The sequence below is a fragment of the Echinops telfairi genome, unplaced genomic scaffold (genome assembly GCF_000313985.2).
Source record: "Echinops telfairi isolate 266 unplaced genomic scaffold, ASM31398v2 ScPeMD7_7457;HRSCAF=8495, whole genome shotgun sequence".
In the NCBI taxonomy this organism is placed as follows: Eukaryota; Metazoa; Chordata; class Mammalia; order Afrosoricida; family Tenrecidae; genus Echinops; species Echinops telfairi.
The window spans coordinates 46119575-46133008 of NW_022111357.1; the positions used below are offsets into that span (position 1 = coordinate 46119575).

Here is a 13434-nt window from a genome sequence, read left to right on the forward strand (position 1 = left end):
TGCTTGTACAGCAGGAAGTCGCGCACGTGCGGCGGCTGCTCCGTGAAGTTTGGCTGCGAGACCACCGAGGTGTTCGCCAGGCACCGGGCAGGCCGCGGGCGCTGGGCCTGCGTCCGCCAGGTCCCCAGGACCTTGGGGAGATGAGGCGGCTCTACTGGGCCCAGGCAGGTGGGTGGTGAGGCGGGCAGGATGACGAGGAAGAGGAGGGTGAAGGCGCTGAGAGCCAAGGCCAGGGCCACCTTGGCCTCCGAGATCCGGATCCACATTATTCCGAGTCGGACTGGGGATTGAGAGAGGCCCCCCCCACTGCTCCTGCAGAGAACAATGGCAGCCGTTAGGGGTTGAAGTGTGTGCCCCCCAAATGCTATGTGGCCCTCTTGGGAATGTGAAAGTGCTTGAAGGGGGGTGGGGGGTGGGGGGTCTTCGCAGATGCTGTTAGCTCAGTGGTTCTCAACCTCCCTCGGGCCACGACCCTTTCATCCAGTTCCTCATGCCCCGGTGACCCCCAACCATCAAATGATTCTCGTTGCTGCTTCATCACAGTCATTTTGCTACTGCGATGACTCGTCATGTACATATGATAGGCAGGATGTATTATCATTGTTACAAATGGAACACAATCAAAGCAGAGTGGTGAGTCACAAAAACAATGTCATTCTAGATTGTGAAATATTTATTTCTAATGACAAATCAATGAACTTTCATCTTGAAGCATGGTGTAGCGTGGGTAACAGTCTTCACACCCGGTACTCATCTGTGGGCGTATCTGCATGTGGGGGGACCCTCCTGGAGACAGATAGAGGAGCGGGGTCTCGGTTCCTAAGGCCATGGGAAACAGGTGTTTTCTGATGGTCTTAGGCGACCCCTGTGAAAGGGTCATTCAACCCCCAAAGGGGTCGAGACCCACAGGTTGAGGACTGCTGGATTAGGCTAACATGAAACCCTACCACGGGAAGGCGGGTTCTAATCCACTAAGGGTTCCCTTAGCCTGCCAGTGTCCGCAAGGAGCAGATAAGCCCTGTGGAGAAACCCTTGGGAGCTCCTCCAAGTCCAACAGAGAACTACAAGCGACCCGGCGTCCCTCTCCCAGCTGTCTGCCTGGAGAAGTGAAGGCAGGGACGCCCAGGGATCCTGGTGGGACGCCACGCGGTCCATCCACGCCCCACACACTCTTCTCAGCCGTACGGAGAAATGAAGTCCTAATGCTGCCACCCTGCTGGACGGCTTTTGAAAGCGTCACACGGAGCGGAGGAAGTCAGTCGCCCCAGGACAAATCCTGCAGGATCTCACTTACGTGAGATCAGCAAATACGCAGAACCCAGAGCTGAGTCTACTTTCTGCACAGCTAGAAACAAGCATTGCTATGATAAAAATCATATAGAAAAAGAGAGAAATTATGCACACACACACACACACACACACACACACACACACACACACACACGGTGTGACCTCAGAGGTGGAGACTGGTGTAAAGTGGCCACACAGATGCCTGGAGGAGCCCCGAAGACCCCTTCCTCCAGAGTCTCTGGAGGGGTGTGTGTGCCCTGCCTGACATCTTGACTTTGGCCTCTGGCCCCCAGACGGTGGCAGACAGATTCTGCCTCTATTTGTGGTGCTTTGCCCTGGCAGCCCCGGATACTCACCCCCCCACACCTCCACACACCTCATTGCACTCAGGCAAAAGATGAGATGCACCCCATTAGTCCCCCACAGGATCCTCTCCAGCACCTATGTGGGTTCTGAACCTGTTGGGGGTTACATAGTTTTGCCACCACCTCACCTGACAGAGCAGCCACTGTGACAGGGAGACACAAAGGTGGGTCGGCTCCCCCAGACTCAGTAGCCCCTGGACCTCCTCACCCAACCTGGTCCTTCCCACATCCGCACATCAGAGCAGACCCCACAGCATCCCCCAGGGTGAATGCACTGCCCTGAAGGAGCCCGGAAAGTCCCCGCTATTCAGCCGAGAGCGGCTGGGAATTTCCTGTTCCCCTTTTCACCTGCCCTTCCAGGAAGCTCTGGGTTCCTGTGTATCTAATGATCCTCTGTCCTAAGATTGGCCCCTGGGTCCTCAAAGACCACCCTCAGACTCAACAAGTCTTAAACTGAGCTCAGATTCTTCCTTGGCCAATTCCCGTCCTCCTTTAAATCCCATCTCGAATGGTTCTTCCTCTGGTGAGCCCTCTGATTTCTCAGCCACGGTGACTGGCTTTACTCTTTCCTAGACTAGGGGCTCCTCGGGGCCCTAGCAATGCCCAGCACGAAGCAGGGACAAGGAGAGGAAGAATTTGATGAATTCATGAATAGCAGTGTTGCTTTCTGTCTGGCAAACTCATACGCATCCCTCAAAACGGCAGCTCGAACGTCCCCTTCTGGAAGTTATTCTTTCCCACGTCCTGGTCCTGTCCTTCAGACCCCTTTTCCGGGCATCCCTTCTGCCTGGAAGGATGGTGTCTGCGCTGACTCCCTGACCTGAGGATCTACCTGAGGAGTCAGACCTGCAGCCTGACTCCGAGGAGGTCCGCCTCACTCAGCAAACGCGGAGTTGTTCACCCAGGAAGGCCCAGAACATTCCAGGAGCACAGCGGCAGGAACTCACCCCTCTCGGTTTGCACCTCCACTCTTACCACTTCTTGGCTGTGTCCTCAGAGCCTCGGTTTCCTCAGCTGCAAAACAGCACCCACACAGCCCCCTAACCCAAAGGGCTCCCGGCGCTCAGCACCCAGTGGGCTTCCAGCCAAGGCCGGTTTGTTGAAGGTCTATGTGAATGTCAGCACTGCCTGGTCTTGGCACAAGGGACTCCATTTTGAATCCGGCACCTTCTTGGTTCTCAGAACTCACCTCTCATGGGCCTCCCTCACATCGGCCTCCCCTCCCCTCGCTGAAAATCACCAGTTCTGAGAACCAGATCCACTTCCCTGCATCCTTTGAAGATATGTTTATTCCACCCATCCCGGACCTATAGATAAGATTAATGAGCGCTTCCCTTTGAAGCCCCTGTGTGCAGCTGTGCCTGCCACCAGGGGATATAAAAACGCAGCCAGAAATTCCCCTCGCGCAGTTTCACCAGCTCAATACCTGAGTTGCTGAACCCGCCCGCAAGCTTCTCAATAAAGCCTGCTTCTAAAACTTTACCAATTGGATCTTTAATTCCGTTTTGCGCCCCAAAAACCCTTACAAGCACTTACCTCAGGCCGTTTCAGGGTGTCTGTGCTGGGCTGAAGTGACCTTGGGCTCCCCGATGGCACCTGGAACAGGGTCAGGCTGTGAGTGGGTCCTACTGGGCCCATTCAACCCCAAGTGACTCTACCTGGCAGTTGTCTAAGAGCAAGGAAGCCGGTGGCTTGTAGTTGAAGCTGGGGACAATGGCCCCCCTCTCTGAGCCATGAGGCTGCTTCCTCCACTTGTCCAGCTCCATCCATGCCCACCACCTAGGTTCTGTTGGGTGAGCCTGGGAAGTAGACACCCCCCCCCTCTGAGCCTCAATTTCCTGGGATGTAAAAGTGGGACGTGAGGGGGCCTGGGAGTCAGCCCTAAATGAAAGTATCATTGCGGGCTTTTATTGTGAAACATGACAGGCATGGCCCAGCCTCAGGGCCTTTGCACTGGGCTGTCCCCTCTGCCTGGAAAGCTTCTCCCTGGATCTCCACACAGCTTCTCCCTCACCGACTTCCATACTTTGTACACATGTCCTCTTCTTAGCAAGGCAACGTTATGACGGTTTCTTAGATGGACCCTTTTGGGGTAGGACTCTGGGGAACAAGTTGCTAGGCCTTGGAGAGTCAGGACCATAGTCTCGGGGACACCAAGGCCAATGGGCATAACACAGTTGGCAAAGACAATGTTCCAAATCCTGGGGTCTTACCAGCTCATGAGAAGCCATCTAAGGTGCAACCAGTGGTCCTTCCCCTCCCAGAGGAAGTAAGAATGATGACAATGGGAACAATGAATGCAGTGGGCTGAGACCACGCAGACATTGCTCTCCACAACCCCGAGACCAGAAGAACTAGACAGTGCCCGGCTCCCACTATCAATGGCTCTGATAAGGAGCACATTGGAAGGCCCTGAATAGAGAGGAGAAAAGTGTGGAGAACTCAAAATCAGAAAAGAGACCAGGCTTGCTGGTTGGATAGAGACTGGAGCCCACCCACCCCGACCCCAAGACTGGCCCTTAGTCACTGAACTTACTCCAGTGTTAGAATAATGGACCATTGAGATCAAAGGGGCGCCATTTACCCAGGACCAGGGTTAGGAAAGGATGGGGATTGGAAACAGGATATACACTGGGGGAAGCGGGATAAGTGATGAGACAAAGGAAGGGTACCTTGAAATGGATGAGTATGGGGAAAAAAGTCTATCCGTTGTTGAAAGTGAAACTCAATAATCTGTAAGCCTTCATCCGGATCACAAGAGAATATTTTAAGAAGTATCAAGGAGCAAATATGTAACTTGGAGCCTGTGGCAGTTGTAGAATTTCGTGTCAACATGAAGGTATGAAAGTGTAGGGGTGATTCTAGCCTGTCCATCAGGTCACAGCCGGATGGTACCTCCTTGTGAGCTGGACTTTGTCATAGGAGGGTCCCAGGAAGCTCCGCCCTCTCTCTGCCTCCACCTTCCTGACATCGAGTCACTTGAAGACCTGCCAGAGCCCTGGAGATGCGTCCACCACTATCGGATCCTTCAGACTTTGCACCCACCGGCTGGTGCTCTTCCTGTATTCTGCATGCTTGCTTGTGGCTGTGTGAGTCTGAAGAGGGATTGATGGACAAGTACCGATCTTAGGGACTTGCTCCGGACCGGGCTGTGATGTTTTCCTAATATACAATGACTTCTTGATATAAAGCTCTTTTTTACACATAAATGAGTGTCTCTGGATTTATTTCTCTAGTCAACCTGGCCTAACACAGACCACTAGGGTGCCAAAAAAAAAGCACCCTCCCCACACACCATGTAATGTCAGCCAGGCTCCTCTTGACCCTGTCACGTGTTTCCTGTACCACGTTCCGCCTCCTGGAATCCTGTTCTTGCTCGTTGCCATCGACTTGACTCACGACGGCCCCACGGTTGCAGCAGAACTGTGCCCCACAGGGTTTGCAAGGCTGGGACTGGTAGGCAGCAGATCACCAGGCCTTCCTCACGCGGCACCTCTGGGTGGGGTTTGAACTGCCAACCTCTCAGCAAGGGGTTGAGTGCTTTTCCATCTGTGCCACCCACGGGTCTCGACCCCTAATAACCGACTTTTACAATTGCCTTATGTTTAGCATCCTCTTTCTATGTGCCAGACACCTCCTGGGTATGGGGGACCCAGCAGGGGACAAGGAGTGGACACCCCAAAGCCTTTGCCCCTGTGGAGCCCACACTCTCCAGGGGGAGAAAACCACTCAACAAATCACGAGAACGGAAATCAAATGAGGCCGCAGAGGCTGGGTGGAGGACAGACATGAGGAAAAAGGAGCGAGACTGGCTGTGGTCTGGGGAGGGCACCCGAGAAGGCTGAGCAGGTGGAAAGGCCCTGAGGCAGGTGGAAGTTGGGACAGGTGGAGCAGCTGAGGGGCCTGGCCCGGGGGTCTTCTGACTGCTACATCGTTCACATTGGGCACCCCCGGGGACATCCCATACTTCTACTTGGGCGTCTAGCCGAGGGGTGTGGCTTTAAAGGGCAGATCTAAAGAGAAACTCAAAAACAAGAGTCTTAGAATTAGACCGTAAACTGTTGAATGGAATGCAGTAAGGAAGCGAATTCCCAGAAACTCCACGTGCACCTTTTGGACAGCACGATTCACCAGGGCCCAAAGGTAGACGCAAGCCATCAGAACATGGATAAATAAAATGGTGGAGCCACGCTATGGAATAACAGGCCAAGAAAAGAAGGAACGAAGCATTGATAACATGCTAGCAGATGGATGAGTCACACCACACCGTCCTCGGTGAAAAGTCAGACCCAAGGGATCCTACCTTGTCTGGTTGTATTTCCAAAAAGTCTCCAGAAGGGACAAATCCATAGTGTCAGAAAGCAGATTGGCGGTTGGCTAGGGCTTGGCGATGACGAGTGATAGCTAATGAGGCCGCGAGTTTCCTTGGGGGAGGTGGGGTGATGACAATGTTCTGGAACGACACGGGCATGGTGGCTGCACAACACGGTACGTGTTTTAAACGTCCTTGAAATGTGTACTTTCACTGGTGAAAGTTCACTGGCGGAACTCACAGTATGTGAACCATACCGGAGTCAGCCTATAAAAATCGACGCGCTTGAATCATGCGATTGGCAAAGAATACTGAGTATACAGATGGACGTATACCAGAAGAATGAACAAACCTGTCTTGGAAGAAGTCCAGAGAGGGAGGTAGTTTGTTGTGCCAACCTGGCCGGTAAACACATGTGGGGGTAATTGAAGGGCGGAGGGATAAATGGCTTGGTGAGCCTCACCTTTCTAGTTCTCTGGTCTCTTGCTTTCTGATGGTTGGATCAGGGTGCAGCTGCCTTAGCCAGTTTCCTGATTTAGCTGGCAAGGCTCACTTCCTGCAAGACACCCCTGAGGAGAAGTCACATGGACCTACCCTGATGCAGCCCTGGGTGCTGGAGCAGTGGTGTGGAGACCCCTGCCAGCGCTGAGATGCTTACACATTCACTGACTCGGCTTTCCTCCTGCAGTCAGTATCATTGGGTGTGTTTTGTGAGATGGAGGAGGACTTTGTGGATTGGTGTTGTACATATGGGTTAATGGCTTACTGTTCTTGTGGGCTTGGGCAGCACTGGGTTGGGATGTTTTCTTGATGTGCACTTAACCTTTCTATAAAACTCCCTCTTATGCATGAGTTTCTGTGGATTTGTTTCTCTAAAGTACCCGGACTAACACATCCAGTCAGAACGCTCCTTAGAAGGGAGATGGTGAGACTTTGTCTCGTGTCTTGGACACGTGGTCAGGAGGGAGCGGTCTCTGAGGAGAACCATGCTCGGTAATGTGGAGGGTGAGGGCAAATGCAGAAGCACCTCCGTGAGCTGGCCGGGCAGTGGCTGCAGGGATGGGCTCAGAGAGAAGAGTGACTGGGAGGCTGGTGGCAGGACCAGCCGGTGTCACATTCTGTTATACAGAGAGTGGCTGGACATTGGAAATGACTCTGCAGCACGGAGTGATTCTAACAACAAGGAATCTGTTACAAGAAGAAGAAGAACGGTTCCAAAAAGGGAACGGAACCGAGTCCTGGAGGAAGCCTGGGGTCCAACGGGGATGATGATCAGGGTGAGCTCCCGGGCTGGCTTGGCCTGGCCTGGCAGGTCCCTGAAGTTACACGCAGCGACGGCAAGTCTCCAACTGGGCAATCAAAAACCAGGGGAATCTTGCCGTTCTCCTGGCCCACAGTGGTGGTTGGGGACCCTGAGAAGCCAAGAGCGAGGGGTGGTGTAGGGGAAGGCGGGCAAGAGAAATTCCCTATCTAGACACGAGGACCCATGACAATCTACGCCTCCTAACTCATCTGCACGTTTGAGTTGAAAACCGTGGTTCCATTGGGGTGGTTTTATTCCTGGCGACGTCTGGAGACATGTTAGGTTGTCCTGACGGTGGGGTGGGGTGAGTGGAGGTCAGGGGTGCTGCTCAACCCCCCACGGTACACAGGATGACCCCCCACCATAGAGAATGAACCAGCCTCCACCACCCCTCTGTCAGATTGCCACACTGTGGTGACTTGTCGGTTGCTGAGATGCTGGACACCAGTAGGGCCACTCAAGGTGGGCGGGCTTTCGTGGAGCTTCCAGACTAAGACAGACTAGGAGGAAAGTTTCTACTTCCAAATCTCAGCCACGAAAACCCCAACGTAACCAAAGATTGCCTGAGACGCTGACCTGCTTGTTTTGGACATGTCTTCCGGAAGGACTGACCACTGGAGAATCGCTGGGGATGGACTGATACCATAGTCACAAAGAGGCACTGAACAGAACAAAGCTCCTGAGGATGGGCCGGGCAGGCCCATGCTCCGGTTTGTGATCCAGGCTCACCGGAAGTCGGAAGTGGCTTGACGGCAACCAACAACCACAAAGGTCAACAGACCGAGTTGGAAAATCCCCAGCTAGACCGAAATGGAAAGTGGCCCAGAGAACACAAAACACGGGAGATGTGGAGGAGGGTCAAGGGCGAGCAAAAAAGAAATCTAGGTATGGATTTCTTGGTAAATTTTAACCGTTTCATTGACAGATAACTGACATCCCATCTGTGGTAGTTAGATAATCTGCTGTCAGTTTGAGAGGTTGGCGAGTGAAGGGGTGGAGTCTAGCCTGTCAATCACTGTATAGCCAATGAGGCCTCGGTGTGGGCATGGCCTTCTCCTGAGGGTTCTGGGAACTCCTGTCTTCCTCCCTGGAGGCGGGGACACTCTCGGCTCACTCCCTTCAAGAGAATATTTCTGAGGAGAAGCCACATGAAGCTACCCTGAGGCAGTCACATTTTCGTAGCTGAAGGAGCCACGTGGAGGCCCCTGCCAGTGCTGAGATGCTAACAGCACCACTGGATCCATAAGACTTCCCATCCACTGACCTGTGATCTTCCTGCATTCCGTGTATTGCATGTGTTTCGTGAGTCTGAAGACTGCAGATTGGTACTGGATATATGGGCTAATATCGGATTTATGGGCTTGATGTGGACTGGGCTGGGGTGTTTTCTCAACATTTAATTGCTCTTGTATATAAAGTTCTTTCGTATACACATATGAGCATCTATGGAATTGTTTCTCTAGTTTACCCAGACTGACACACCATACAACTCAATGGTTTAAATGTATCGAGGAGTTGTACAATCATCACCACAATCAATTTTAGAACACTTTCTTCATTCTTATACTCATTATTACTAGCTCCCCATTTCCACCCATCCTCCCCTGCGATAACCCTAAAAACTGAACCACATTGAACTCACTAGCATTGAATCAATTCTGACTCATAGTGACCTTAAAGGGCAGCGTAGAGCTGCCCCTCTGGGTTTCTGAGATTGAAACTCTTCATAGACACAGAAAGTCTCATCTTTCTCCCAAGGAGTGGCTGGTGGTTTCGAACTGTTGACCAATGGGTAACCTTTAGTAGCCCACTGGGTAACCATGACTTCATCCAGTTACTGAATCTATGGATTTATTTATTCTGGATATCATATAGAGAAAATCACACAAAAACAACCCCCCACACACAATAACAAGAAAAACAAACAACAACAATAAGAAGAAGAAGAATCCAAAAGAGAACAGAAAATAATAAAAACTAGAACAGATCCCAAATGGGTCTAAAGGGAGAACAAAGGACGAGGTGCTAAATTTGAACCTCACTGTATCTGCATGACCTCACTTTCCAACGTGCTCTGTCTGGGAGGAGACTGTTCACATCCCTGGCAATGCTCACAGGGCGTTCCCTGGAGAAATAACTCATGCAGGGACTCTGCAAATGGATTCGGGGCTTTCATTGTCTTGCATACCCTTCTGTAATCCAGGTGCTCAGAACTTAAGCTCTACTATGATTCCCTCCTCGGGTCTTAGATTTTATTCTTAATAATCCGTAGATCACACAGGCTGATGTGCTTCTGTGTGGGCTTAGCTGGCATCTCATTTGGATGGCTGCTTGTTTTAAGACAAGCCTCCAAGACCCAAGATGTTATTCTTTCTGATAGCTGGGCACCATCTGATTTCTTCACCACACTTGGCTACTGCACCCTTATTGTCAGTGGTCCTTCCACGAGGGCATCAAGCAGGTCTGCATCCTAAGAATTAATCAGTTCTCAGGTTAGGGCTTATGGCTAAGTGAAAGCTCAAGTGGATATAGATTTGTTTTACTTCATCATCTGTGGCACTATTATAAATTATTTGTATGTTAGTTACATGCTTTAGGACATGTATTGAATTTTATAAAACAATGGTTTTGAATTAACTAAAAAAATGAATTAATCTAGGTGGCTAAGGCAGGTGTTTTGTTTCTGTTTTGCCTTGGCATACATCTTTCTTTATTATTATTATTACTTAATCATTTTGTGGGGGCTCTTACTGATATTAGAACAATCCATAAATCAATTATATCAAGTGAACTTGTATATATGTGGCCATCATTTTCAAAACAATGTCTTTCTACTTGAGCCTTTTGATATCAGCTCCTATGTGTTCCCTCCCTCCCACCTGCAGCCCTCGTGAACCCTTAATAAATTTTATATATATATATATATTCATTTATTACACCGTCCACAGTATCCTCTCACTCATATTTCTGTTATTCATGCCCCTCGCTCAGGGTGGGGGGATTATACATCTATCATTGTTATCAGTTCCCCCCTCTACCCCCCCTCCCCGCCCTGCTCCCCCCACCCTCATGGTAACGCTACTCCCATTACTGTTTCTGAGGGTTTTATCTGTCCTGGAATCCGTGTGTCAAAAGCACTCGTCTGGACCAATATACACAATCCGGTCTAGCCGGATTTGTAAGGTAGAACTCGGTAGGGGGAGAAAGCAGCAAAGAACTAGAGGAATGCTGTATGTTTCATCGTTGCTGTACTGCACCCTGGGTGAATCATCCCTTCCATGTGACCCTTCTGTGAGGGGATGTCCAATTTGTCTACAGACGGCTCTGCGTCTCCACTCTGACCCTTTTCTTTCACCTTGGTATAATTGTTTTTGATCTTCTGATACCTGATCCCATCGACACCTTGTGGTCACACAGGCTGGTGTGCTTCTTCCTTGTGGGCTTTGTTGCTTCCCTGCTAGATGGCTGCTTGTTTAACTTCAAGCCTTTAAGACCCTAGAACAGGGGTCCTCAAACTTTTTAAACAGGAGGCCAGTTCACTGTCCCTCAGACCGCTGGAGGGTCGGACTATAGTTTAAAAAAGAAAACTATGAACAAATTCCTATGCACACTGGACGAGTCGGCTGCTAAGCAGGACAGGCAGCAGCGGCAAAAACACCCTGCGGGCCGGATAAATGTCCTCGGCGGGCCGCATGTGGCCCACAGACTGTAGTTTGAGGACCCCTGCCCTAGATGCTCTATCTTTTGATAGCCGGGCACCATCAGTTTTCTTCACATTTTCTTGTGCACCCACTTTGTCTTCAGTGATTGTGTCAGGATGATGAGCATCATCCAGGGCCAGGTTATTAGAAGAAAGGGTTCTTGTGTTGAGGGAGGACTTGAGCAGAGGCCCAGAGTCCGTCTGCTACCTTAATACTTTTAACATATACATATATGCACATAGACTAACCCCCTGTCTCTCTATATTAATATATTTACACATAGACATGTCTCTATACCTCTCTGTATAGCTTTGACCGCCTAGTTCTTTCCTCCATTTCCTTTTACCACTGTCCTGGTCACCCTTCATTCACTCTCAGTGCTTCCTCTCGGTTACAATGCACTTGATCAGACACCACCAGGCATTGTACACCCTCCTCGTCGTCGGATTTAGATCCCTGTCGCTCCCCAGTCCCTGAGATTGTTGGCTACCCATTCCCTTGCCCCCCACCCTCTCCCATGCAACTCAAGAACCCTTGGTCCCATTGGTATCATATATATATTTTAAGTCCCCTACATAGCTCCAGGTCTATCTGTTGACTTTTTTTTTTCTGGATTTTCTTCAGGTTTACTAGTTTGTCTTCAGAGATCAAAAAGTGAGGTTACATTAATTGCTCAAGACCCAACAGCTGCACACCTGGGAGTAAGACCATTAGCTGCTGTCTGGATTCTCGAATGTTCTCCAGAACATAATGTGAAGTGCCATTTTTTTAAAAGTGTAAATGGGTTTTGGTCAGTGAAAGCATGTGATGTACACAATTTCTCAAATGTCAATAAATGCATCCCGACTCGTGAAATTCATGACGGCTGGATAGAGACCCAAGTGGTGTGTTATTTCTGGGACGGGTCAAGGGCGCTACCATGATCACGAAGGTGGTTTTCCCAGGGCAAGGCTTATCCATTGCACTCCGGATGTGCTGACTCCTGCGATTTCCCCAAATGTGGGAAACTCGACTGCATAATTTGTGGTTGTGGGGGGCTGCGTTCATGCTCTCCCACAACACCAGCAGTGATGCCGAATTCAGGAAGATCACAGGCCAGTAGGTGGAAAGTCTTGTGGATCCGTGGCAGTAGAGGTTCTCAGAGCTGGCGGGGGTCTTCACGTGGCTGTTTCAGCTCCAGGCTCTAGCGTAGCTCCATATGTCTTGTCAGCAAGCCTGTCTCACAGGAAGTGAGCCTATCTGTTGACTTTTATGACTGTCCCCCAGCCAGGTCTGGTGTGGGGCCAAGGACTGCCTCGGTCAGAAGTCTATTCTCAGGAGTCCTCAGGGACTTTGTGACTTTGCCCCGCTTGCTGCTCTGTTGTGCTCCCTTTGTGATTTGCCCCGGGGGCGGGCGGGGTGGTGGTCAGACTGGACACACTTCCCGCACTGTGTCTCCAGTGTTGTCCCCTGTAGCGCTGTGGGTCATTGAGGGGGCGTCGCGTCTGGTGCTGGGGCCGGTCCAGGTGTTTTGTCCGTTCCAAGTAAAGGCTCACAGTCACGGAGATCGATCTCTTGTTCAGTACGAATATTTATAACTCTGCTCAAGCTGGCCACTGGGGCTGGGGGAGGAGCCCTGGGGCGCAGTGGTGAAATGCTGGCTGTTCCGGAAAGGTCACTTTCTGGGTGTGGGTCACATCACACCAGGATGTGAAGGGCAAACTGGGGAAGGTGTCACTGCAGGGCTGCCAGAGCCAGGCTCCTCCCGACAGACAGCTGGTTTGAAAACCAAGCAACGCCCGCCCTGGGAGGAGGGCAGAGAAGGAAAGACAGGGCAGGCAGCAGACAGACTCGTTTCTCAAATCTGGTGGCTTCTATTCTTGGGAGTCCTCTCACCTCTTGACCTGGGGCACGCGGATCACAGCTTTGGAAACCCTATGGGCAAGACCGAATCTCTTGGATGGGGCACTGGCTTTGTCTTCCTCCTATAACAGGCCCACGTAAATAACACGCACACCCTGATAACACGCATAGTGTGCATAGAAAACTAATCTACAGGAGGCTGTATGGTTTTGAGGGGGCCTGGATAGCACGCATGTTATTTGAGTTTTTTAAAAAGGTAGTTTTAGGGTTCCACTGGTGTCTGCTCAGAGCCTTGTGCTTTTCCCTGTGTTGTTTATTTGCAAGAACTCTTTGTATAGGAGGCACTTCACCCTTGCTGCTTGCGTCCCCAACTTGTTTCTGCCAACATCTATGGTTTCCCTACAGAGAGGGATCCCAGGAGTCTTCCTTGAGCCCTCACAGGATGTGGTGGGGGGGGGACCCCCAGCCCGAGCAGAAAGGTGTGCTCTCCTCCCAGGCCTGGAACAGTGAGTGCAGCCCAGATCCCCTTCCCAAATGATCCCCTTCCCAAATGATCCCCTTCCCAAATGGGGGCAGCCAGATCCCCTTCAGCTCATCAGCCTTACTGGAGGCCTGGTGCTG

General features: G+C 51.1%; 1 protein-coding gene and 1 non-coding gene across 2 annotated transcripts in view; one reads left to right on the forward strand and one right to left on the reverse strand.

The window, feature by feature from the left end:
* Positions 1-6103, reverse strand: part of B3GNT3 (UDP-GlcNAc:betaGal beta-1,3-N-acetylglucosaminyltransferase 3) — an 8987-nt gene extending 2884 nt beyond the window's left edge. The window contains exons 1-3 of the mRNA XM_013007715.2: positions 5959-6103; positions 3192-3251; positions 4-312 (exon numbers count right to left, since the gene is read on the reverse strand). Coding sequence (XP_012863169.1) covers positions 4-266 — 263 coding nt within the window. The 5' untranslated portion in view covers positions 267-312; positions 3192-3251; positions 5959-6103. The remainder of the gene's footprint in view (positions 1-3; positions 313-3191; positions 3252-5958) is intronic.
* A 5757-nt stretch (positions 6104-11860) lies between these two features.
* LOC115872807 lies at positions 11861-12029 on the forward strand. The gene has a single exon (XR_004048053.1). It is a non-coding gene; the product is annotated as a U1 spliceosomal RNA (small nuclear RNA).
* The last annotated feature ends 1405 nt before the right edge of the window (positions 12030-13434 follow it).